The sequence below is a fragment of the Pseudopodoces humilis genome, chromosome 9, assembly GCF_049639895.1.
Source record: "Pseudopodoces humilis isolate 2021_Gansu_Grassland_sample_001 chromosome 9, ASM4963989v1, whole genome shotgun sequence".
Classification (NCBI taxonomy): Eukaryota; Metazoa; Chordata; class Aves; order Passeriformes; family Paridae; genus Pseudopodoces; species Pseudopodoces humilis.
The window spans coordinates 24,983,468-25,007,240 of NC_142208.1; the positions used below are offsets into that span (position 1 = coordinate 24,983,468).

A 23,773-nucleotide genomic window follows, 5' to 3' on the forward strand; every position below is an offset into this window, starting at 1 on the left:
ATTCGCTTCCCCTACCCCCACCTCCCACTTTCCCTCTCTGCCTCGGGAATTGAGGCTAATAAGGGGCCGCTTTGTGGGTAGGGCCCCCGCCGCCTTCCCGGGGTTGTCAGCGCTGTCCTGTGCCAGCCCGGCCCCTTTTCCCACTCCTGCAGGACAGCCCTTTAGCGACCGCTGCCCCCGTTTGCACCAGGCAGCGATGTGTGCAGTCCCTCGTTCGTGGCCCGGCTCTCTCCTCGCTCCCCCTGCGCAGCACGGACCCTGCATCCCCAGCCGGGCTCTCTGCAGCAGGCGCTGACCAGAAACCCCCCCGCTCCCCGTGCGGGCAGTGCCAGCCCCGGGGCTGCCTCTGTCCCCCGCTCCCTGCCGGCCTGGGGGACCCGCGATAGGCGGGAGGAACTCTTGAGCCACCCCCGCACCGGGCCTGGCGATGGGGAGGGGGCAGACCGCGGGGAGAGCCCTGTAGTTGGTGGATCCGTCCTTGGACGGCAAAGAATGGCTGATGCGGGAAGTAGGAGGGTGGGACGATTAAAAAATCGCTAATTATCGACACTTTTCAAAGGGAGGAGGAGAACGGGAGAAGGTCGACCGTGGGTTTGATCCGAAGAGAAAGTGCCGACGTGTTGCTGCAATGAACCGGGCAGGAGGGACGTGGCACTGGCACAGATGGCGATGACAAGGGTGACCCACGGGGACGCCCCGCAGCCGCGGGAGGCGGCAGCAGCCTCCCTCTCTCCTTCACAGCCTGCCATTACTCACACCTTGTCCGGGGGCTGAAGCTGCAAAGGCTTCTTGGGCTTTGCCAGCAGAAAACAAGTGTCCTGGCCAGGGGGAATGCATCCGTGCCATGGGAGCGGGAGCGCTGCCGTGACCTAAAGAAATCTATCCCCCTCGCTCCTTCTCCCGACACAGTCCCGAGATGCTGCTGCAGGGAGCTGCCTGCAGATACTGCCCTTCCTTCGTTACTGGCCCCACACAAATCCTGCTAGTCTCCCTTGCTGGACGGTGGCAATGTTGCTGGGATTCCCACGCACACGCGTGAGTTCCCACGGCCGGGAAGCTGCGCTTGGGACGGGCGCATCCTCACGCACGGATCCGGCTCTGGAGGGATGCCGCTGGATGGCCGTGTCCGTGGGTACGCTGATACACACGGGAGGCACCCAAGAGCCGCTCATCCCAGCTGCGCACCCTCGTGCCCCCTTACCCGAGGCTGACATCCAGCCTTTGTGCGTACACGTACACTCACACACACAGGGCGAGGAGCACCCACACCGCTGTAAATACGCGTCTATGTACACATACATCAGGAGAAATAGGGAGTGACGGCTGCTTTTATCTCGGCCAGGAGCACACATACCAAATCAGGAGAAAAGGCTGGGTGATGCTCCAGCTGATTCGGTGCAGCGCGGTGTCCCGCTCCCGCCCCCGGCCCCGCTCCCGGCCCCCGGCGGCGCGGCGCGGCGGGTGACTCGGCGGTGTATTTCAGCGGCGGCGGCGGCTTGGCAAGGCTCGGGGCTCCTCCCCCCGTGTGGTGGTACCCTCTCACTTGATCAAATCCTTGAACGTGAACAGTTTCACTGAAAAGCACTTTTGAAAAAAAAAAAAAATATCCAGCAACAGTAAGGAACAGAATCCAACTACCGGGGAGAGTTTTTTTCCTTTTTTTTTTTTTTCCTTCTTCCCTTTTTGCCTTATTTTTTTTTTTCTGGTCATCGTCTCAGAGGCTGAGAAAGAGGGAAGAGGAAAGCGAAGAAGAGAAAGAAGACCGAGAGAAAGAGGAGCGTTTTGCAAATAATAAATATTATAATTAGAACCCGGCCCCTTTCTTCCTAAAAAAAAAAAAAGCCCTAAACGCAGCGCCTCATCCCCCCCTCCCTCTGCAAGCCCCCCGACTCGCTCCGCAAAGGCATGGAGAAGGGGACCAACTGCTTTCCGACCTGCCACACCATTTTTCTCGCCTGGACATGGTTCTTACTTCTCTCTTGGTGTTGCACCGGCGCCGAAATAACTTGCAGATCCTGCTCATCTCCATCGCCCTCCTGGCCGTCCTCCTCGTCTCGCCTTAGGCAGGAGCAGCGACAGCCGCCGCCGTCGCCGCCGCGAGGATTACGGAGCTGGCCGGGCGGCCGGGCGCGGGGCTCGCTCGGGGCGGCGGCCTCCGCGGAACCGGAGCCGGGCGCGGGGCCGGGGGGCCGAGCGGGGGCGCGGGGGGGGGGGCGCGGCGCGGCGGGGGCGGGAGGCGGCGCGCCCGGGGGCCGGGGCCCGGCGGGGCCGCGGGCCCGCCGGAGCACCGAGGGGCGCCGGGCGCTGCCGGCCGGCGGCGGCCGGGGGGTGCCCGCGGCCGAGGGGCAGCGCGGCGGCCGCGCTCAGCCCCGCGGGCCCCCGGAGGATGGGAGAGCGGCGCGGCTGCGAGGGGCCGAGGAGCCGAGGCTGAGCAGCACCACCTTCGCGCTCACCGGGGATGCGGCTCACAACCAAGCCATGGTGCACTGGTCCGGCCACAACAGCAGCGTGAGTACCGCCCCGCAGACCCACCCGAGCCGGTCCGGCGGCGCTTGGCGGGGAGGGAGCCGGGACAGCGGCGGGACGGGGCCGGGGCCGAGCCTGCCGCTGCGGCCGGGGGTGCGGGGGAGAGGAGGGCTGGGCGGGCACCGCGCCCTTATCGCCAGCGGGAGCGGGACACGGAGCCGTAGCCGCGGGAGAAAAGTTTTCCTGGGGAAAGGTGAAGGCGAGTGGAGCACCGTGGTGCCCCCGCCCCCGCAGGCAGAGCCGCGGTCCCCGGGCGGAGCGGGCAGCGCCCCGAAGGGCCGGGCTGGCCCCAGCCCTCCAGCGTGTCCCGTGTGCCGCTCCCCGGGGAACCCTCACGCTCAGCCTCTCTGTATGTAATGAACACCGTGGCACGCTTGGCTGCCTCCCTGCCTGGGATGAATGATGTGTAGAGGTGGTGGAAAAGCCCTCTAGAGCCCCGCTGTGAGTGCTGGACGCAAGAGAGATCCCATTAATTTATTAAGGGGTGGAAAGCCCCCACAGCACGTCCAGGAGCTTTGAGTGGAGGCACGTAGTGCAAGCAGAGTGAAAAGTTTGTAAAAAAATCCATGGCATCTCACGCCTTTTTCCCGAAGTCAGTAATAAGGAGTCACTGAGGTGTCCTTGAAAGCCTGTGGGATTGCGCGTGTGTGCATGTGTAGGGGGCATGTCCCAAAAGCCCACACCTTGTGCCATGGTAGTGGAGGACCCTCCCTCACATCCACTCTGCAACGCCTGGTGGATGGCTGTGGACAAAACTTCAAGTTTCTTCCGACTTGGTGTCAGAAATATCATTTCTACTTTCATGTAGTCTGGGAACAGATGTAATTTAAAGGACTCTGGGAAACCTTTATGTCTGGTGACAATATTCCCATTATTCTGATTATTATAGCTTGTCACTGCCTTGAAAATGCTTCTTTTATTGTTTTGCCACTACTGCAAATGAGTACAAAGCAATTAACAGCATAAAACAGATTGGCTGCATTTTCAGATACATTCTTCATGGAACTTACTAGCCATGAAAAAGCAAATTGTCTACCTGCTTATCTGGCTGTGTCTTTATCTGTGAATCAACTATAGGTTCTAATGTGCAAATCAACTATCTTTTATTTTTTTTTGACTGGATTTTTTTTTTTGTCTATTTATTGCTACTTAGGCAATATTTCTGACAGCAATGTAGATGTTACTTTGATTTAACCAATTTTTAAAGGCAGTTGTATTTGCCAGACATGAATTTCACTCTCATTAAAGATGAAAGCAAACATTGAAGAGAAAACAGCTGTATGGTATATTTCAGCATTATACTTGTCTCTAGGACAATTTATTTTTAACATAACATGTCATGTAATGAAGAAAACAACCTATATGCCCTCTCTTCTGTTTAATTTTGATGATGAATCAAGGGGTGTTGAGTAAAAGAAGCTAGAATGCCTCTCCCATGCCTCCCCAGCATGGATTTCCAATAGTTTTGAGTATTTCTGCTCAAAGTAGCAAAGAAAACTCATTCTGTAGGCATTTGCAGGGGAAAGAAGGGTTATTTTTTTCTAAAGCATGGCTCAGAAAAGTGATTTTCACAAAATTCTCTCTCCTTGGTTTCTTTTACAGAAACATGCTATTTAAATAACTAGATTCCTTATTATTTAGGTGACTGAGAAGAGTAATGAAAGAAAATGCCTTGATTGTTCATGGCATGCCATTAGGATTTTGCACCTCAGGGTACCGTGCATTGAAAGATTCCAACTCAAAAGCACGAGCTAAAGCAAAAGACTGGTGTTTATTGCCAGTGTGGTGTTTGCAGGAAGGAGAAGCAAGTGTGATAATAAAGTCTAATGTTATCTTTTTGTGATTTTCCTAATATGAGGTCTAGCACTTTGAGACCTTTTCTGTCTTTTGCAGAAAATATACTGCATTTAGGAATTAATTAGATTTTTTTTTTTTAAACTGTGTAGAGGGGAAGTTAGATGCTTGAACCTGAGTTCTTTCATTAATTAGCAGCCAATGCTGAATCCAATGACTGTTTTTTTGCTACAGCTCAGTTTTTACCTAATTCTGCTGTTGGGGTGTCCATGGCACAGGAACATAAGCAATTTGCCCAAGGTCACTCAGGCAAACAGTGTGGCTTCTTTTGCCAGCCACATTGGTCCCCAGCCCCACTGGTCCCCAGCTCCACATCACAAATCATGAATTTTCTTAGGTCACAGGAGATGTAAAGCAGCAGGAAGGTGTATTGGAAATGGGCAATAGATATTAACTGGTGTCATGATTATGCCAGTTGACCTAGTAGAGTAGGTAGGATGTGTCTGTTTCTGTGTTCAGGTTCTCAAAGCAGTGAAGAGGCAAACAGCTTGCTTTTACCAATTCTGTTACTTGAACAGACTTCAAAACCTCAGCTTTTGTCACTTATATGTGTTATTAAAAACATAATCAATCAAGTTTTGTGCATTAGTGTTGGGATATTCCTAGAAACTGGATGGATTTGCAAAGCAGAGGAAGGTAATAAAAAATTGGGGTTTTACTGGGACATATAGAAGATCTGCAGACACTCCACAAAACGGAGGTCTTTGCAGCTGCTGGATGTCTTGTTACCTAGACTGTTAAAACCCTCTGTTTTTTGAATTACTGTTATTTTAAAAGCAAGTGTCTGTCCATCTCCTACCCCCCCTTTCTCACATGTCCCTCAATTCACAATTTAACTTACTAAAACATAATCCCTTCCAGGCAACAAACTTTTGTTTTCTCTATTTGCAGATAGTGAGGTCAGGATTATGATAGAGGCAAAAGGCTGGTGAGATCAGGGAATTTGGGTTCTCTGCTTTGTCCTGCACAAAGGCTTTTTCTGTGACCTTAGGAAAGACAATTAACCTCTCTGGATCTCCTCTTCCATGTTAAATGAGGATAATACCACTTAGCAACCACAAAGTGGTGGTGTGGAGCAGAATTCATTTCTGCTTTGTACAATACCTGAGGATCTTGAAGTGAAAATTGTTAGGAAAATACAAAAATACTACTCTGTGTAGAAGTGAGGTTTGTGTTCTCTGTGTTCTTATGAAGGGAACTTGGCTTAATTCAATGGGTCTGATATTGATAAAAGCAGGCTTCTATTTGGGCTTCAAGTATCAGTCTGCTCTAATAGAAGCATTTATTGAGCAAGGTCATGAAGCTCTTGAGGGACCTTGGAGAGATCAGATAAAATGTTTTCTTGCCAAGACTTTTCTAAAGAAAGGAGAATTTTTAGTGAACAATACTATTATTCCCAAAAGATCTGCAAGCCATTCTTTTTACAAAACTATTTCTCTCTGAACACATATGCCATGTACAAATGTGCCACTCAGTGAGCAATTGTACCCTCCAAACTTGTTTTCCCACTCTAGATGTTTATGTCAATGCATGAATTTCTTCCTTGTTCTGCTCATCAGATGCTCTCTCCAACCTTCTTGTGAAGATAAATTGATTCCTCACATGATCTTTTCCTCCTTCCTCTCTCCCTGATTTCTAGGATAAGGACCTGCAAAAAAAGGTAGCAGTACCTTTTACGCTCTTACAGTTTTAAATCTCACTATCTCATTTCTTGATAGTAGGTTTTCCAAGAGATTCCAAGAAGCTACAGTGAATAAAATGCACTTACTAGTATTGCTCTCCTGGTATGATCACTTGTGGAATGGGAAGTGGGATCTGTTTTTGTTAGGTTTCAGTGTTGTCCCTCTGATGAATGTAGCTGTTTATAGGAAGTACTTAATTTTGTCCATGCTTTTTCCACGATGGAATTATTACAAATTCTGTGGCATTGTGGCTGGGGTTTTTTCAATATGAGAAGAAGAGATGCACATTTCTAGCTTTCTCTGGGAGACATTTTCAATCCACTATCTCTGAAGATGCCGCAGCTATGATCACTGTGTGCTTTAGCTATCCCATGTATATATGCCTTTGCCTTTTTTAGTAACCAGAGGCAAACTCCACAGAATAATTGAATATTAAGGGTTGGAAAGAATCTTAAAGACCATCTAGTCCCAATCCCCACTGTCATGGGCAGGTTCATCTCCCAAATTCTGACATAAATTCTCCCAAGCTGCTGGAGTAAAGATGAGAAATGCACTATAATGCCCCAGTAAGAGCAGGAGAAGGCATTTGTCTAAGGCATGGATATATTGCAGGTTGCTGCAGCCAGGCCAAGTTCCTGTATGATCCCAGGGGTTGGATTTTTCATGCTATATGAAAAATGTCAGCAGTGCAATTTTTTTATCTCATTGTAGTAGAAGAGTGCAGAAGATAAACCAGTGGAAGTCTGGTGTGCTTCAGTGATGCAGCTGCTGCTTGTGCAAACCATGCTAATACATTGATGCTTACAGCATGATCCAGGCCCTGAAAACTGGGGAAGGCAGGATGAGGACTGGACTGGGGCCTGGTTTTATCTTGGCAGCCATGCTGCACTATTTTGTCCAGTCAATCTGTGACTGTCATTTCTAGAGTTAATGTGGTTTCAAGATTCACTCCAAGGCTTGGAATATGAGATGCCTTTGGGACAAGACAATAAGGAGGAGGTTAATAATGCTGCAGTAGCTTACAGACATTGGAAGTAGATTTAGAAAGTAAATGCAGCTTATCTTTTTGGTTGAAGATGGATTAATATGTGTTAACAGCCCAAATGTAAGTCATATTGGACATTAGGAAAAGTTTCTGCTCAAAGGAAGTGCTGCAGCAAGGTACCAGAAAATCTTTGGGCATTTTCAAGAGTCATGTAAAGGTGATGTTCTGGTGGGAACCACTCTGCTCTGAGTGGGTTTTCTTTACCTCCTACTACAACCAGTCCTTTCTCTTTGCCCTGTGCAAGCTCTGGGGGCTGGCAGTGACAAGCAGGTTGTGCAAGTTCTCACAGTGAAGCCTGTCTCTTCCGGGAATGATTCCTCTGAATGCTTTTGGCAGGGTTCTGGTGTGATCTGCTAATGTATTGGTGGTTGGATGCTGAGACATTACTCACTCCCATGGAGCATTACAAGCTGGGGAGGCCAATGGGATCACTCTGTGCCAGGTAGTTTTTCATTAAGGTGCCTTGCAGTGTGGTGTGTGATGGGCAATATTTGCAATTCCAAATAGACTGCTACTCTTGGAAGGGAGGAAGGGGAATCTTTAGGCAGGCAAAGCTGTATTTAGTTGTCAGCCATGGATAACTGCTCCAAATGTCCAGCTGGATTTCAGTCTAAAATATTTACTCCTCGAATGCAAAAATGGTGACAGAGCAACCCCATTAATTGCATTGCCTTTGGTAGATATTTTAATTTCTGTTCTAGACTGTTTCATTCTCAAATAGCTTTTGAGTAGGCTATGGTCTCATTGCCATTGAAGGTAGGCCAACTCTGGCTAAATGTCTTTATGCATTTCTGCTTTTCCTCTACCTTTATTAATGAAGCTTGCTACTAAAGTCCTTCTCCAGGACTTTGCCAATCCATTTTTAATTAATGTTTAAATAGAAGATTGGAAATAAAAATGAAACCGGCATGGCAACTACTTTTGTGATTGTGTTGAGTTAGTAGACCAGGGAGAAGGCATCTGGAAAATATTTTTGTGTTGTTTCTCTCCAGACTGGTTTCATTGCAAAGTCAGTTTGATGTTTGGACCTGGGTATTGTTTGTAGATCTCAGGAAGCTGGCAGGTTCCCTGGGCCATTTCCCTGCCTGGCACAGCAAACTGTTGATGTTCTTGTAGCTCCAAGCTCAGTAACAGAACTGCTTTTGCCTGAGGTATCTGTCAGCAGTTTCTCTTCAGACCTCAGTACTCAGACTTTGCCATGATCCGGGATGATGCCCTAGGACTTGTGGCTAAGCTTTCAGAGTGGATTAAATGCAAATAGAAACAGCTATGTGGTTCTTTAATTATTTTTTTCATAATGGAAAACATTCATCCAATTAGATGATGAAGTCTTTTGAAAAGGGGTTTGAACAGATAATTTATGTTAGGCAGGAGAGATTTTTCTCAAAAGGGAGGTGAGATGAAACAAATATTTTCTTGAAGGCAAGGCTGTAGGAAGATGAAACTTTCTGAGAGTTTCCACATTTTCAGCTGTGTTTGTAGTAGAGATTTTAGAAAACATAGGGGAACAGTGTTGTCTAATGAGAAGAGCACAGGTTAAGGGCAAAGAATTTTAGTGTTACTTGCACTAAAGAATACTGGAAACCAGTCTTGTGAACAGTCAAGAATTTACTCAAGTCATACTGTAGTATCATGCTCCTTGAGCTCCCTGGATGTCTGTGGGTAGAACAGAGAGCAGTACTCTTATGTACTAAGTCAGTCAGCACTCTCACAAATTCCAAATTGATACCAGAATTGAGGGCCAGGCCTGAGCTCATGGTTGGGGCTGCTTTGAGGACATTGCAGGGGACCTGTGAGTTATGGAGTTAATGCTTGGGTTTGGCTGGGCTCTGGTCAAATTTATCTTCCACTGAGAATCTGTGTTTGAAGGTATTGAATGCAACCTGCCTCAGTCAAGACAGAAAACTAGATGACATGTTCCTTGTGAAGCATTGAATGCTGTAATTGCAGAATTTCCCCAAAGCAGCAAAGTATTTGTTTGGATCGTCAGCTTAAATTGATGTAGGATTGATCTAGGCTATTTTACTGTAGTGGAGAATTCAACCTGCAGGATCCTACAGCAGTGGAAAGTAAGACTGAGAAATGAATACAGAGGTGAGGAAACGTGGAGCAGTACAGCAGAGACCTGCAGGCCCTTTACGTTTTCTGAATTACAGCCACAGGATTGTGGGCAAATGAGTTTTTTTCTCTCTTGTGCATAGCTTTTGGCTGTCTCGTGTTTGGCTCTGAGTTTGTTACTCTGTGGGAGTTTGACCCACACTGTAAGCCACCGTGGAGACTGCTCTGGTGACATAGTTGGTTGAAACCAACAGGAATTTTAAGCTGAAATGTCCCTTAGCTGGAATGTACTGTGCTGCAGTCACACCTTTGCATACAAGCTTCCTGGTTTGCTTAAATTCCATGTAGGAATCCAAGGTAATCAAATTCCTAGATATTAACTTCTCCTAATGGTCAGAGAGAACTGCATCATCGTTAATATTTCCTCCATGCAAAAAGGAGAGCATGGAAGTGTTTCCTTTCCTGCCTTTATGGGGTGTTATGAGACTGAGGGAACTGTATAAACATATTTGATAAATAATCTGCCACGGAAGCTTTAGGGTCAATTTCCAGCCTTCGTAACCAATGGAGTTGCAGCATGCAATAAAAGTAAGAAAAGATTGATGCTGAGTGATCAAATCTCTCTTTTGTTCCTTCCTCTCAGTGCTGAAGGAGACCTGATTGCTCTCCCACTGAAACGAGTTGACACTGAGGCTGTCACGGTGTTTTTTCCCCCTTCGTATTCCAACATGCGACACAATCGCCAGCCAGGCAGCTCTGCAGGGCACTCCAGGGCCTGCGTGCCCCGAATGGCACCAGATTAATTAGTGCTCCGAACGGCATGGGTTTAATTAGCCCCAGCGCGGCTCCCTGGGGCGCGGGCTGAGGGGGGTGCGGGATCCGGGCTGAGGGAAGCGGAGCCGGGCGCTAGAGGGAGCGTGGGCATCTGAGAAAGGCAGGGAATGCTGCTGGAGCCCGGGACTGCGTGCTGGGAAGGCAGAGGCTGCTGAAATATTGATATGGAAACCCGCTCGGAGTCACTGACTCTGGGAAACTCCCGCTGTCTGGGGTTCCCTGTGCGAGGGACGAGAAGAGTCCTACCAGAGGCTCGGTCGCGGTGAAGCGTTTTGCCATCCCGTGCAGCTGGTGCTGTCTCCCTTGGCGCTGTCTCTAATCGCTGCCGGGCTTTTTCCTGAAGATGGGATTCCCTGTGCCGCGGTCTCTGATCACCCAGCCTGAGCGATGTGCCTGTAAACCCCCCAGCATCCCCCCGCAGCTGCCGGCGGTGCCGCTGCTGTGGCAGAGGGCTGGATGGGGTTTGACCACGGGGAGCAGCAAGCGGGTCCTGGCTGCACCCTCTCGTCCACTACCCTGCCCCTTTGCTGTGCCCTCAGGGGGACTGCTGACAGACCCACCTCGCTGCCGACCTGCTTCCTCTCCTGCTCCATCGACAGCGGCAGGAGAGGGCAGGAGAACTGGATTCCATCACTTCTCCCTGTGCCTGTTCCACAGAGGATGCACTTGCCCCGACAGGTCCCTGCCACTTGGCACTCTTAACATTTTGACGAAGCTGAAGGTGTTGCACAAATCTTAGGCTTTGTATTCCTCCTTTCCTTTATTGTGGGTGTGGAGGAACTTAAAGAATTGGAATTCTTACCAGCCACTCCACTGTGGGCCATGGACACCTTTCCTGGGAAACATGGCTGCACTAGCTGATCTCTTTGGGACTAAAATGTACATTTGGGATTTAAAAAAAGCCTAGAACTGAGCAACTGCAAATCACTTAGGTCAGTGATGGGCTGAAGGACTGAGATGCTGGAAACAACTGCTTTGACATTGCTTCAGTCTGTAGTGTGGGTACTGCTGGTACATCCTCAGTGGTGCTGCTGGTAGGCTCCTGAAGTGGGTTGAGTCTCTTCTGGGGATTTGTAGAGGATCCCAGTGAGGGGTTAATGGAGCAGAAGACTCATCACAGAGCTCCTGCTGACTTTCAAGGCAGAGAGAAATGTATGGGTTGAGTTCACATGTGCATCCTTAGGTGCCAGAGGAGAGCAGGCTGTGCATGTAGGTTGTCTTTGTGATTCGTGGTCTTGCCATTGTTCCTAAAATGTCTTGGTTTCCCTATCAACAAGCAAGAGTTAGCTCACATGAAGGGTTGTCGCTAAAGCTTGAAATGGATGGACATTTGCAAAAGCTGTTGGGTGGAAGGGAATGTGTAAAGCATGATTATCTTGCTCTTGCCAAAGTGCTTTGGGACTTCGGAGGGGGGGATGGAGTTGCGAGCTTTAATTGTTAGCCTTTCCCTGCAGTTGGTGCCTCTTTGAAAAATCCCTCCCAGCTGTGATCAATACCATGAGGTGCAGGCAGATTTGGCTGGTCTGTGGCTTTATTTGCCTCTGTTAGAGACCTGGAAGGTGAATTCTTTCTGCACAAGGCAGTGGGGTGGATGGCTGTATATATGGAGATACTTTTCTGTTCCAGTTTTCCTGTCATTTACTACCAAATCCTACCAATTTTGTGCCTGCAGAATGGCAGACATTACTACTTAAAAAGGTCTTCTGCTTCCTCCTTTAGCTGTGTATTCCAAAGGTCATTAAAAGGAAGGTCAGTAGTGTAACCTTTTTTCCCTTTTTCTTTTTTTTGAGAAAACTGAGGCATGCAAGAGAGAAGGATATACTCTGGGCTATGATCAGTATTGATGTGCCTACTTAATTATGAAGGACTTACTTTTACTTCATTGCCATAGCTTAGATGCTGTATGTATATTTTTTTGTAAGAGATTGCATGGAAGCAAAAATGGGTGAGGAGTTAAGAGGGGAAAGAATAGGGGTCTCAATAGTAGAAAAGTAGAACATGCTCAGCTAAAATAATGAACAGATTGATCAAGTTAAAGCCCTGGAAAGCTCTGTCTCAGAGGGTTTTAAGACCATTGTTGTCTGCTGTTCCAGTCCCTTTACCTGCTTGGCTTGACAGATCAAGCCATTTCAAATTGCAGCTTCTTTTGAGCTGGATGAGAATCAGCATAATGAGACCGTGGGAGCCATGAATTTGGGCTTTCATTGGAAATGCAGACAAGAGAGGAATCACATCTGTTTGATCAGGGGAGTGGGAGCTGACCCTGAAGTGTGTGGATTGTTTGGAATAATTTAGGATGATAGCACATTTAGGTTTGCATGCCTGTTTGTGAAATCTTACATGGGATAGTGTAGAAGTTCAAGGATAGCAAGCAAAGTTCAAGCGTCTTGTAAACTTCCGGTGGCCTTCTTCTTTATATTCCACTTTGCAGCTGAAGGGGAAAGTCTTTGCCCAGCACCAGGTGCAGGTGAAGTGTACTCCTGAGTGAGACAGGGCAAATGAATTTTCCTTCTGCCCTCTTGGTAGGGCCTGGTTGGATTTCCTCACGGCAGTCTTCTGCCAGGTGGAGGGCTGGACCAGTATGTGAGGGGTAATGTCCTTGTTCTGTCACCCACAGTGTTTTTCTAGTTTTATTCCCAACCAGCAAAACATCATTAGTACTGGACTCTACAGTGGGAGCATGGATAGGAGTGCAGATGGGTGTCTGAGGCTGGGGCTTGGCACTTGTGGACAGACAGACCAGCACTCTGAACTTGCATAAACCTTGGGATGGCAGTGGCACAGGATTTTGCTTCTGTTTGGCCAAAAGCCCCAGTGCAAGACACAAGACTGGTGAGGCTCCATATGAAGAGGCACTGTCAGCTCATGGTCAGTGTGTGGTGGGAGAGGCAGACCTGCTTACTGGGCTCTGAAAAACACATTGGTACCTGGCCTAAAAAGAGGTTTACCATTGAGACAGTGAGATTGCAAACCAGTGTGATAGCCATGCTACTTGAGAGAACTGGAATTTTGGAAGAAAGGATCTTTGCTCAGGTGTACTTTGGCAACTCTTGAAGCAACACCAGGACAAAGACCTATCCATATCAGGTGTCACAGAGGTATAATAGAGATTGTTCAGCTGTTTATGGTCAGACGTTATGGGTAACTGAGCCTCTAACAGAAGGGCTTTCAGAAGAGTGTGGGATGTGGAATACAGCAGAAAAAAAATCTCACCAGGACAGCCCATCAGATTATGATATCTGCTGAGTGTTTTTGAGGCCCTGCCCCAGTAACCATGCTGAGCACTTTATCTGGTCTGTGAGAGCTGTCTGCTCTCTGAAGGACCAGGAAATGAGCTTTTGCTCATTGCCTGGTCATTTTGTTAAGCAGCAGAAGTTTGCAATCACTGAACTGTGTGCTCTTCCAGGACTCTTCTCTCTCTCAGTGTTTGCTATCATCTCTGTCACGATCCCTCCTTCTGCTGCGCCTTTGGAGGGGTGAAGAGTGGCACAAGGTGTACTTGGCTGAGCAATGCAGGTGTGGTGGAGAGCTGGCTGTGGCTGATGCGTCAATCAGCTGGAGCCCTGCCAGCTGTGAAAGTAGACACTGGGTGCCTTAGGCTTGAGGCCAGATGTTATTTTGGGGCCTGCTTCATCACTCAGCTCAACTTAGAGGAATTCTGCACCTCTGTGACCTTTTATCCCCTGCTGAATTCAATTCAGATTGGTCTGAAGATTCCAAAGTTTTCCCTCCAGTGCTAACTCACACACAAATATGGTTTGTTGATCCAAAGCAGAATCGGTTTCTTTTTCAAGGCACCTAAACCACAGCTACAGCATCAGCTCTGACGACTCCTTAAATTTCTTAATTAAGTGTTCATGTTGGTTTTTTGCTACCCTGCCTGGAAGCTCCATTCCTTTAATCAGAAGGTAGCACTGCTGGTAGTGTAGCATTCTCAGTCTGCTTATACAGCACCTCATTGTGGCAGGTTCAGTGCTACCCGCCTTTCCTTTTAATTAATTTCAGATTATCTGTGTTACTTGTTCCACATCACACACTGCAAATAACAAAGCCTGCCTTTCTGACTTGCACTGAGGTTTTGTTCCTATGGCTCTCAGCTTTCTGTGGCTTTTAAAAAAAATTATTTATTTGTGCTTCCTGTAGTGCTCCTGGAAAAAGGCAATAAGCTGGTTTGGGGAGATGGAGAAACGACTCACAGAAAAGGGAATCAGGCAGGTCTAACTCTGCAGAATGAGATCAAATGTTAGATGATAAAATATTGAATCATTTGAGAATGCTGTGTCTTCTGTAGAAGAGGAGATTCTCGTTTTCTTTCCCAAAGACAAAGTTTAGCAGTCATGAAAGTCACTGACTAGTGGATGCTGTTCTCAGACTGAAGCTGGAACGAGCCAGAATTCTCATGTGCTCATCCTGGAGGAGACAAGGGTGAGAGGCCAGAGCTGAACCATGGAATGTGTCAAGATCCAGGAGTGAGTCAATATATGTGTGAAAACGTCCTGTTTCACAGCTCATGGGGAAGCACGTTGTCTAATGCTGTGCATTCTTACCTAAAAGAGTTGGCTGTAACATTTATTGCCCTTGGTACCTAACAGGTTTAACAAAACAAAACTTGCTATTGTGTTTGTTAAAATCAGGTGCATGGGAACATCTCAGAGTAGATTGGGAGGGACAAAGTCATGAGCTTTTTTACATCTTTTAAAATCCCATTTTAATCACCATACGGTCAAAAAAAAAAAGTATTTTTGAAATTCAGGGAGTACTATGCCTATGTTTTTATGTGTGTAAGGATATGTGACCTGGTAACTATAGAGCTAGGTATATAACAATATAATTAGAAAAAACCTAAGTGCCATGCAGCCAGGGATGATTTGGGCCCATAGACTGATTTTTCCTGCTCTGTTCCCCCTCTACACCCCCGTCTGTAATGTGTGGGCTCTGGTGCCATTATATGGTACTGCAGGTCCTTCCTCCTCTTTCCTTTGCTGTGGCCTTTGCACAGTGGCAGTGACTTGGATAGCCTTTGGTATGAGTCAGAGTGAAGGTTTTTCTGTGCCTGTCACAGTTGGATTTGGCAACCCTTAGTTCCACACCAGGTTCCTTGGGCTGTACATGGTTGTTGGTGTGCTGAATTTGGATCTCTCCTAAAGCACGAGTCCTCCCTGGGTTCAGTTCTGCTCTGCCCCCATCTGCAGATCTTGCTGATCAGGAGATGGGAGGGAATGGTAGCAAGGTGGAAGAAAGCTGGCAGTTAGTTGAGGTTTGTCCTTCCAACATTTTCTGTCTGGAGCTAAAACCATTTCTTTTTTTTTTTTTTTTTTAAATGTCTGTGGAGTTGCAGGCCTTTAAGAGGGAAGTAGAAAACTGTTTAATGGCAAACATTTGGAACAGGGGAGCCTTTCTCCCCACTCAGCTGTATGTACAGCACCTTGTGCAAATTTTGTGTCTTTAAAAGGCAATGTATATGATACAGAAGGCAGAACCTTGCCATTTGTTTTCACCCGCATACATGGAATTGGATTTCTCTGAAGAGGAGGCAGCATGGGCATTCCCTGCCAGCTTGTTTCTACAGACCATAGATGATCTTGTGATGGGGCAGATGAGACCTTTTCTGGTGTTTCTTTTTGACCCCAACCTCTGCCAGGGCCTGGGGTGGCACAGTGGTCAGTTTTGTGCTTGCTTTCTCCCTCCTGACTGTGGGCCCAGAAGGTGTTTTGCTCCTCTGGTGCAGGATAGTCCCCTGTGGTGAATTCTTCTTAGTAGTGCTGGCTACAGGGAAGCTGGAAGCTTTCTCAGGTTCGTTCTTTATTTAAATTCTCTGCCTCCAGAGGCACGCTTGTGCCTGATTTGTCCTGATGCATTTTCCATGGGCTTCCTTCTGCCATGGCAGCTCCTGCCCAGGGCATGGATGGAGAATGAACCTAATGGATGGAATTAGCACCAGAGGAAAAAAAAACCCAGTCCCCTGAGCAAGGCATGCACAGCCTTTGTGAACTTAAATAGTGTTTTGATGATGTACTGCTTTGTGCCTAAGTCCTGCTGGGGAGAAGGGAAGAAAGTGATTGTTGAAGTCGGGGGATCTGACTCCCAGGAGTCTGGGACATGGTCAGTTCGGGTTAGACATGCCGTGGCTGAATGATACTTGGAGTTGTCTCAGACAAGAACTGGGCAGAGAAATGCTGTCAGAAGGCTTTTCTTCTTCTTGTTTAGGCTGAATGGGTCATTCTCACCTGCCAGGGTGCATAAATTGCTGTCATGCAATCTAAGGCTTTAGACCACTGACTGAATGGTCTGTCCTGCCATTAACTGAAGGGAGAGAAGGATGTCAGTAAATGCATATTAGGCTTTCAAGGGGTACTGTTCAGCCAGTGTTAGTGTTCTAAAATCCACTCTGGTTTATGGTGATTTTGTGCTGGTGTTGCTTCAGCAGAGCTTGCTTTCTGCTAGTGTGGGCACGGCTCTAATGTGAATATTTCTGTGTGCAGCATTACAGCCTTAGTTTTGCCAGTATGGGTCTGTAAGTGTCTGTATGTATCTCCTTTAATTTGGGCCCTTGACTTTTTTTTTTTTCCCTTTCTTTCTGTTTGTCTTGTATTTTCTTTTGTATTATCTTGAACTTGGGACGGTGACAATGAGTGATCTGATTGTGGGGAACATGACTAAGTCTGTGACTTAAAGGAGGAAGACTCAGGTATTGCCACAGTATGGACAGGTACCTTTCTCTCTTTCTTGCACTGATGAGAAACTTGGATGTTTAAGAGCACCAGCATGTGCTTTAGCAATAAAAACAGTGATGTTAATTGCCTGCCAGTGATTTGGACACTTGAGGGTGAGAATTGCCGAGCTGGAACTTGCCAAGTCTCTGTTCTTTTAGAATATTTAGAATAAAAAAACATCAGTGTTAAACTGTATCCTGAATGCTGTTTGGTTTGTTCTGACTGAAGATAGGGATCCCTTCCTAGTGCGTGTAGTGTTTTACACTAAGTCTTCTATGCCACTGTGGGCTCTCAGTTCACTGCTTAGCTGAGTATCTTCACTTCTTCTGTGGGGGTAACTGTTTTGAGAGGTCACAAACACCTGCCTAAATGGAAGTTGGAGGGAGGGAACTGTGTGTAATATACTAGCAAACCAGATTTTTAAACACTGTCCTATGCTGTAGCTTTGAGCTGGGGTTGCCAGCCTCTTCTGCGCTTGTTGTAGAAACAGCTGCTGTGAGGGAATTTTTCTTGTTTTGGCTGGATAGATAAATAGTACACAGACTTGGCCAGAGAGACCAGGTGCTGTGAGTGATCTGTTTGCCAGACTGGAAATGGTGTTCTGGATTCCCCACTTCTGGCTGGAATAACTTGTCACTGGAACCCTTCAGTTTGTCTTTTGTTCTCTCTCTTTAATAAAACTGCTGTGCTTGGTTTAAATCCTTGCTATTGCAATAAAATCTTGCCTTGATAAGGACCTTAGCTTGATGAAGCAGGAGCTCCTGTCAGAGCAGCATGTTTTATTTCAAGGGCATATTTTTCATCTTCATGATGCTGAGCTGGGCAACAGTAATACCTTCAAAGTCAGTGCAGATACACTGATGAAATGTCAGAAAGATGAGAATTAGACCCACATGCCTTCCTCTTCTCTGGCAGCTGGCAGGCTTGGACAGGATGGAATTTGAAAGCCTCTTCCATCTGCAAGACTGTGCTTCTACCTGAATTTCATAACAGACAGCAACCAGGAAAGCATTAACACAGTGATCAATTACCAAGTGTCAGAAGCCATCAAGCTGCCTGGTGAAGCAGAGGTGTCTCTTGGTGGGGTTGAGCAATCCATAAATGCAGTCCTTTAGAAGAAGCTTTGAGTGATATGAGGGCTTTACTTGCAAAGTTCCACCAAGCAGTGTCCAGCCAGCACGTCAGACAAAAATGAGGCTTCTTTACTGCCTTGGTAGAGACCATCCTGGCTTGTGGTGTGGCATGTTCTCTTGCTGCTTTGCTTATTGCCTGAGCTCTGACTCTGTTTCCCAAATTCCACTGTTAGCTGTGACCTCTCTAGCCCTGCTGTGCTGGTCCTTCACTGGTCCTGGGTTTAGGTTCCCCTCTAGCTCATGTCCTGCTGGCTTGTCTGGCTGGGGCAGGAGTGCTTTATAGGACCTTGATGAAAGCTGAGAGAAATAATCTGGGTTTTGGCTCAAGAGTTAAGGCTCCTTAGGACTTGGGGATGAATGACTTAAAGCACAAACAGGCAGTGCAGTAAAGGTGGTGTATTTATTAGAGCAAGTTCCCATTAACTCTCCTTGACAGGTTAAATATCTCTAGCTGCTCTTGTCCACTGTCATATAAGGTCTGACTCAAAGCCAGCGAATTCTTTGCATTTCTATTGACTTTAATGGGTTTTGGACATGTGCCCAGGATCGTAAGATCAGATGTGCTGGATGAGACCAAAAGTCCATCTCTTCCCAATGTCACACTGCTCGGTGGCACAGCTGTATCTGGCAGTGAATTGTATCTGGCATCTCTCTGGAATCGAGAATAGGTGGTACAGAGAGCTCTGTAAATAACTGACTGCTTGCCTTGGTGTTTTCGAGAGTGTGTGGGCTGGTTGACAGAAGGGAAATAATTTGGGTTTAATCCCTAAGCCCCATCACCACCCTGACAGTCTCCCCAGCTTTTGACTTGGACCAAGCATGGACTTGCATTCTGATTTAAAAAAGACAAACAAACACGACCACAACCAACCAACCAAATAAAAATCATATCACCCTAAATTTTAAGGAGTTGTTTAAATAATTTTTTTAATGGAAAGGTGATACTTTTATTTTAGAAGGTTAAAACAAAATATTTGTTTTATAGTTATGAAAGCAAACTCAGAACAATTTAGAAGCTACAAAATCTGCTGGCCTTATTAAATTGCTATTTTACTGTAGAAAGTCACGCTTGAAGATACTACTCCCTGTGATTTTTTTGTGCTATGTTGTCTTGGTGTAAAGTCAGTGAAAAGATGGTTGCAGTGTTTATGTGCTGTTGTTGGAGGAAAGCAGTGAGCTCTGTGGGTAAAAATAGAGATTATGGTGTCTGATGCAGAGCCTGCTTGTAAGGTCATGTTGTTTTGTTTTAATTACAGGAATTACCTTACTGACGTCAGCTTGTAAGTCAGCAGGGTAGATGCTCGCACACTGTTCTTGAGATGGCCAGAAAATGAGAGATAGTTTAAAGAGTGGTTTTTTGGTTGTGTTTGTTAGTTTGTTGTTTTGGTGTTTTGTTTTGTTGGAAGAAGTTTTTAAACTGAAAACTTCAAACTGAAATACATGCGTGATTTTTGTTTATTTATTTGTCTGGGATTTTTTAGTTTTGGTTGTCATTTATTTAATTTTTAATATGGGTTTCTTAACATTTTTTTGCTTACAATACCAGTTGATAGAAACTAAAATCAACCTCCCTCTTCTTCATCCTTATTTAGAAACTCACCAATTTATGGCTGGGTGGGTTTGAGAATGGAGGGGGAGTTACACTTCAGATCTAAATTACTTGGTCTCATTCCTGAGATACAAAAAAAAACTTGAGGGAAAAAAAAAAGTAGCATTCACCAGCAGAAAGCTTCAACTGAAAGGGAGTCATGAGTGTCTTAGGGGGCAATGGGGTAGAGCTTACATGTGTACCACTCCTGCAGGATGGACAAATGTGTAGGAACTCAGCCTTTGGGCTTTACATTAACCACTGACAAGTTGTTTCCCTCTCTGCCTCATTTTTCCCACCTGTGAGAGGCAACTGACCTCCTTTGCAAAGCCCCTGGGGACTGACTGGTGGGAAGCACTGGATAAGCACTATTATCTATAGCTATTGGCAGCTGAAGTCTGGACCAACTTGCCTTTTTTTATTCCTTCCTGCAGGGAATCAGATATTGGCCACTGCTCAAGTCAGGTAATAAATGCAAACAGTTCTACTGTATTTTTTCAATCTTAATTTTCTTGGGTGGCAAAACCAGCCTAACAGAGTTCTGAGACCTGTGTCCTGTTTGAATGTGACCCCATCTGTCTGCAGTGGGTTGTAGTCTGAGAGCTGCTGTGTAGATATTCCAGTTGAATTCAATTTGTGGTTTGCTTTTTGAAACATAATTTCATTTCTAAGTGTGGAAAGTGTATGGAGCCAAGATTTGTCCTGGTGCTGGGAGGAGAGTCCTAGTCTGATTATTTAAAATGAATTAGTTCTGATGAAATATTTAGCCTTTAAACAACACATTTAATGCAGTGAATTGCATTTTATTTATTAATGGCTGTTGCAATGAGATTTAGAGAGAAATTCTGCTAAAACACACTGTTGTGATACTGCCAAATATAGTAATGACTATAATATTTTGTTGAATTATTAATATCCACTGTGCCTACAGAGCTACATAAGCATCAGATTTCAAAATTACTTTTATCTGAAGACTGATACTTTGCCATTGTTTGGTGCTTTTTTTGGTGTTTTTTCCAAAGGAAAAAAAAATTAAAATGATACAAAGAAAGCAGGAAGGCCAGTCAGGTGTTGCCACTGTTTAACTCCTTTTTCATTATCAGAGCACCCTCAGGAAATGTATAAAAAATTATTTCTTTCTGCCAGAGCCAGGTCTGTTTGCAAAGAGATTCCTTGTGTTGAGAGACTGCAGTGAAAAGGAAAGGAAAGGCGTGTGTGAAAGCCAGGCAGAGGGACATCACTGCTGCTTTAGCAAAACAGCCTCGTCCACTGCCACCTCCCCTGCTGCTGAGGGCTGATCTCTACATCTCATCCATCCCTCAGAGGTTATTGACAAAGAAAGATAGGCAGAGCACTTTTAATCTCTGTGGACCAGTTTTTCTGCCTCTAGGACAGACGCTAATCTGTCAAAGGTTGGGCTTCCAGCCAGTGACTCTTCTCCAATAAATTTGTGGTGCTGACCTCATGAGTGATGGCCAGTTCTGTCTGTGGGACCACAGTGCCCACCTCAGGAGGGGTGTGCCTTACCTGTTTCATTTCACATGGTGTCCAGGATGTTCCTGGAGGTTCCTTGCTCTTGGATACTTGGCCTGACGTGAGAGTGTGATGGTTTGGCCATTGGTGTCCCCCAGCATTGTTCTATCCCATGCCAAGGAACATTTTCAGACAAACTCAGACCAGGTTTAGGGCATTGGGTAGCCCAAGAATGTTTGCTTTTGGCACCTTGTCTTGGGGAGAAAGGAAATTCATGCAGATGGAGGCAGACCCTGATGTGCCAGGTGGTCTCTGGACCCTAAATAGGCCCTAACCTGTCCTACTCTATAATATGGGCATAACAAATGAACAGCAAAAGTGACATGAAGGTGAAGGTCTCTCTTGCTCTGAGCTCTTGTTTTTCCACTGTTTCCTTTGAATTTAATACAAGTGGTCTGAAGTCTCCCTGGATTTTATTTGGAGAGTGTAATACCAGTACAGGATGGTGAAGATGTGGGAATATACCAAAGATTTCCCTTATCCACCTAAAGCTATTGCTCTGGAAGCATCCAGTTAGACCACTTGTCCAATTGCCCCTTACTCTGTAGTGTGGCTTTTTTGGTTGTCAAGAAACTGGGGAAAGCTTGAAACACATGCTTGCAACACATGCTTGTTTATCATCAACAACCAGTGTGTTTTCCTCTTCCCCCCAGCATCTTTCATAGTTTATTTAATTTGCCATTTGAAGATGACTATCCAAAAGAAGACTTTCTGAATATTTATGTGTATCCTGAGGTACACTGAAGGGTCAGATTTGTGAGTCTGCAGCCAGAGGTGCTGTACTGGCTGGGATGGAGATAGCTTTTCCCAAGGCAGTGCTCCTGCTGTGCAGGAGCATCCGAGGTGTTTCTAACACACAGTTCTGGCTATTGCTGAGTCGTGCTTGCTCAGCCAGGCTGATCACCCTCACCCCCAAAGGCCTCTAGGCTGGGCTAGGTGAGAGGCTGACAGGGCAGTGGCATCCCCTAACTCCTGCCATCCACATTTTTAATGCAGGCTCCTGCTCTGTCCCTGCTGTGCTGTCTGTACCATGGCCTGGGGAGCTGGCAGGAGGGAAAATTGCAGGCTTTACTCCAAGGATGGCTCCTGGGAGCTTCCCCAGGGCTGTCTTGTGCCTGATGAGTGGATCAGCCTCAAATCAGTGTCGGGAACAATCAGTGCACTCAGCTGGGCTCCCTGGCTGCTGGTGAGAGGGTGCCCTGTGTCACTGCGGGGTGTGAGTGGGGCTGGTAGAAAGCTGCAGGGGTGAGAGGAGGCAAGTTCTTTAGAGGGTTAGCTGATGATTCAGACAGCTTAGAACAGTCCTACCTCAGAACCATGCTCAGGGAGGGAAAGCATTGGAGGGCTAGAGCTGGCTTCAGGCTCCTTTGGGTATTTAGCCCAGAAGAAAAGTACAATTTCCTGCCTGTCCTAATGATCTCTGGCAATTATCTGCCACCTTCTGGTGAGACAAGGAGGGATGTAATGGTAGAAGGGAGGAAGAAGAAGCTGGAGTCTTCGTAGTGGTTGGGCGGTTCAGGGAGCCAAGCTGGAAGATGGAAGTGGGGAGGCCAAATGACAGAGAGGACTGGGTCAAGCAGTGCTACAGAAAGTCATGCCCAGATCAAGACTCCTCATGTCAGCAGTTTTTAGAGAGTTTTCATGTTTGAGGGAGGAATGTGGTTCTGTGATCTACCCTTGGTCTGCATGGATCAATGTTCCTGCAGGGTGAGGCCATGGTCTCTCAGCTCACTGGGTCCCACACTCCCATTAACTACCTTGGCAGTGAGCCATCAAAATCCACTCCAGAGTACTGAACTTCTTTCACTGCAAATTACCATGGGAGAAATATTGAAAGCCATGCCCTGTTTAACCTCAGAGAAGTTTCTCTGATGTTATCAGACATGTGCCACGGTGACTGCACAGGGGAACGACACAAATACTTGGGTTTGTCTCATTGGCTTTGTAGAGCATAATAATCTATTGTGAGGGAGAAAACCACTTCAGCTCAAAGAGGCAAAACTTTGTAGTAAACAAACTTTCACTTCTGTGCAGGGGGTTGTCAGAGAGAAATGATGGCAATAAATAGATTAATTAGCTTTCATAGAAACATAGTAATTGTGTGCAGTCTATCTAGAATATAAATAGAGGGATCTAGGCAGAAGATGTGCTGAGTGAACGTACCATGCTTGACTCCTGTAACTGCTCCAGAGAGCAAACGCTTCCTTCTTGCTTATTTGCACACTTGTTTCTGGTGCTTGTTGCTTACCTTTTGCCACCAGAAATTGGCAGCCTGCTTCTACATGCTAGAAGAGAGATTTTGCTTACCACTGCAAGAGACTGTGATGTAATTGTGACCACCCAAGGCTTGGTCACGTGCATTGTAGTCTTAGGCTGTGAGATGCATTTACGTGGTAATTGTCTCAGCACAGATATCATCCATTTTTTCTGAATTTCCAGATAATGGCTTGTTTGTTTTACATATTGATATGCATGTTACTGTGAATGTGACTGAAACAAAGTGATTCTTGCTTTCTAGTTTTCCCTGCTTAGACTGTGGCGAGAAAATGGTTTGCTTGCAGGCATGAATTTCCTGGGAAGAGGGGAAAGCACCAGCCTGTTCTTTGTGTGTATCCAGCTGGGCCTGATCTGGATCAGGTGCTGGGGATGGCTCTGTCCCTGTGCACTTCCCTTCGTGTGTGGTAGAGCTGCAGCAAGCCCTGAAGGCAGGGTATGAGAAAGTACCAGAGGACTGCAGTGTGACCTGTGCTGCTATTCCCCTCTGAGGAAGCGTTCTCTTACAGGGGTGTTATCCTACTGTTACTTAA

At 46.6% G+C, this 23,773-nt stretch overlaps 1 protein-coding gene across 1 annotated transcript in view; it reads left to right on the plus strand.

Moving 5' to 3' along the window:
* Positions 1-1,905: 1,905 nt before the first annotated feature.
* SORCS3 (sortilin related VPS10 domain containing receptor 3) overlaps positions 1,906-23,773 on the plus strand; it is a 267,664-nt gene continuing 245,796 nt past the window's right edge. The window contains exon 1 of the mRNA XM_005520720.2: positions 1,906-2,508. Coding sequence (XP_005520777.2) covers positions 1,906-2,508 — 603 coding nt within the window. The remainder of the gene's footprint in view (positions 2,509-23,773) is intronic.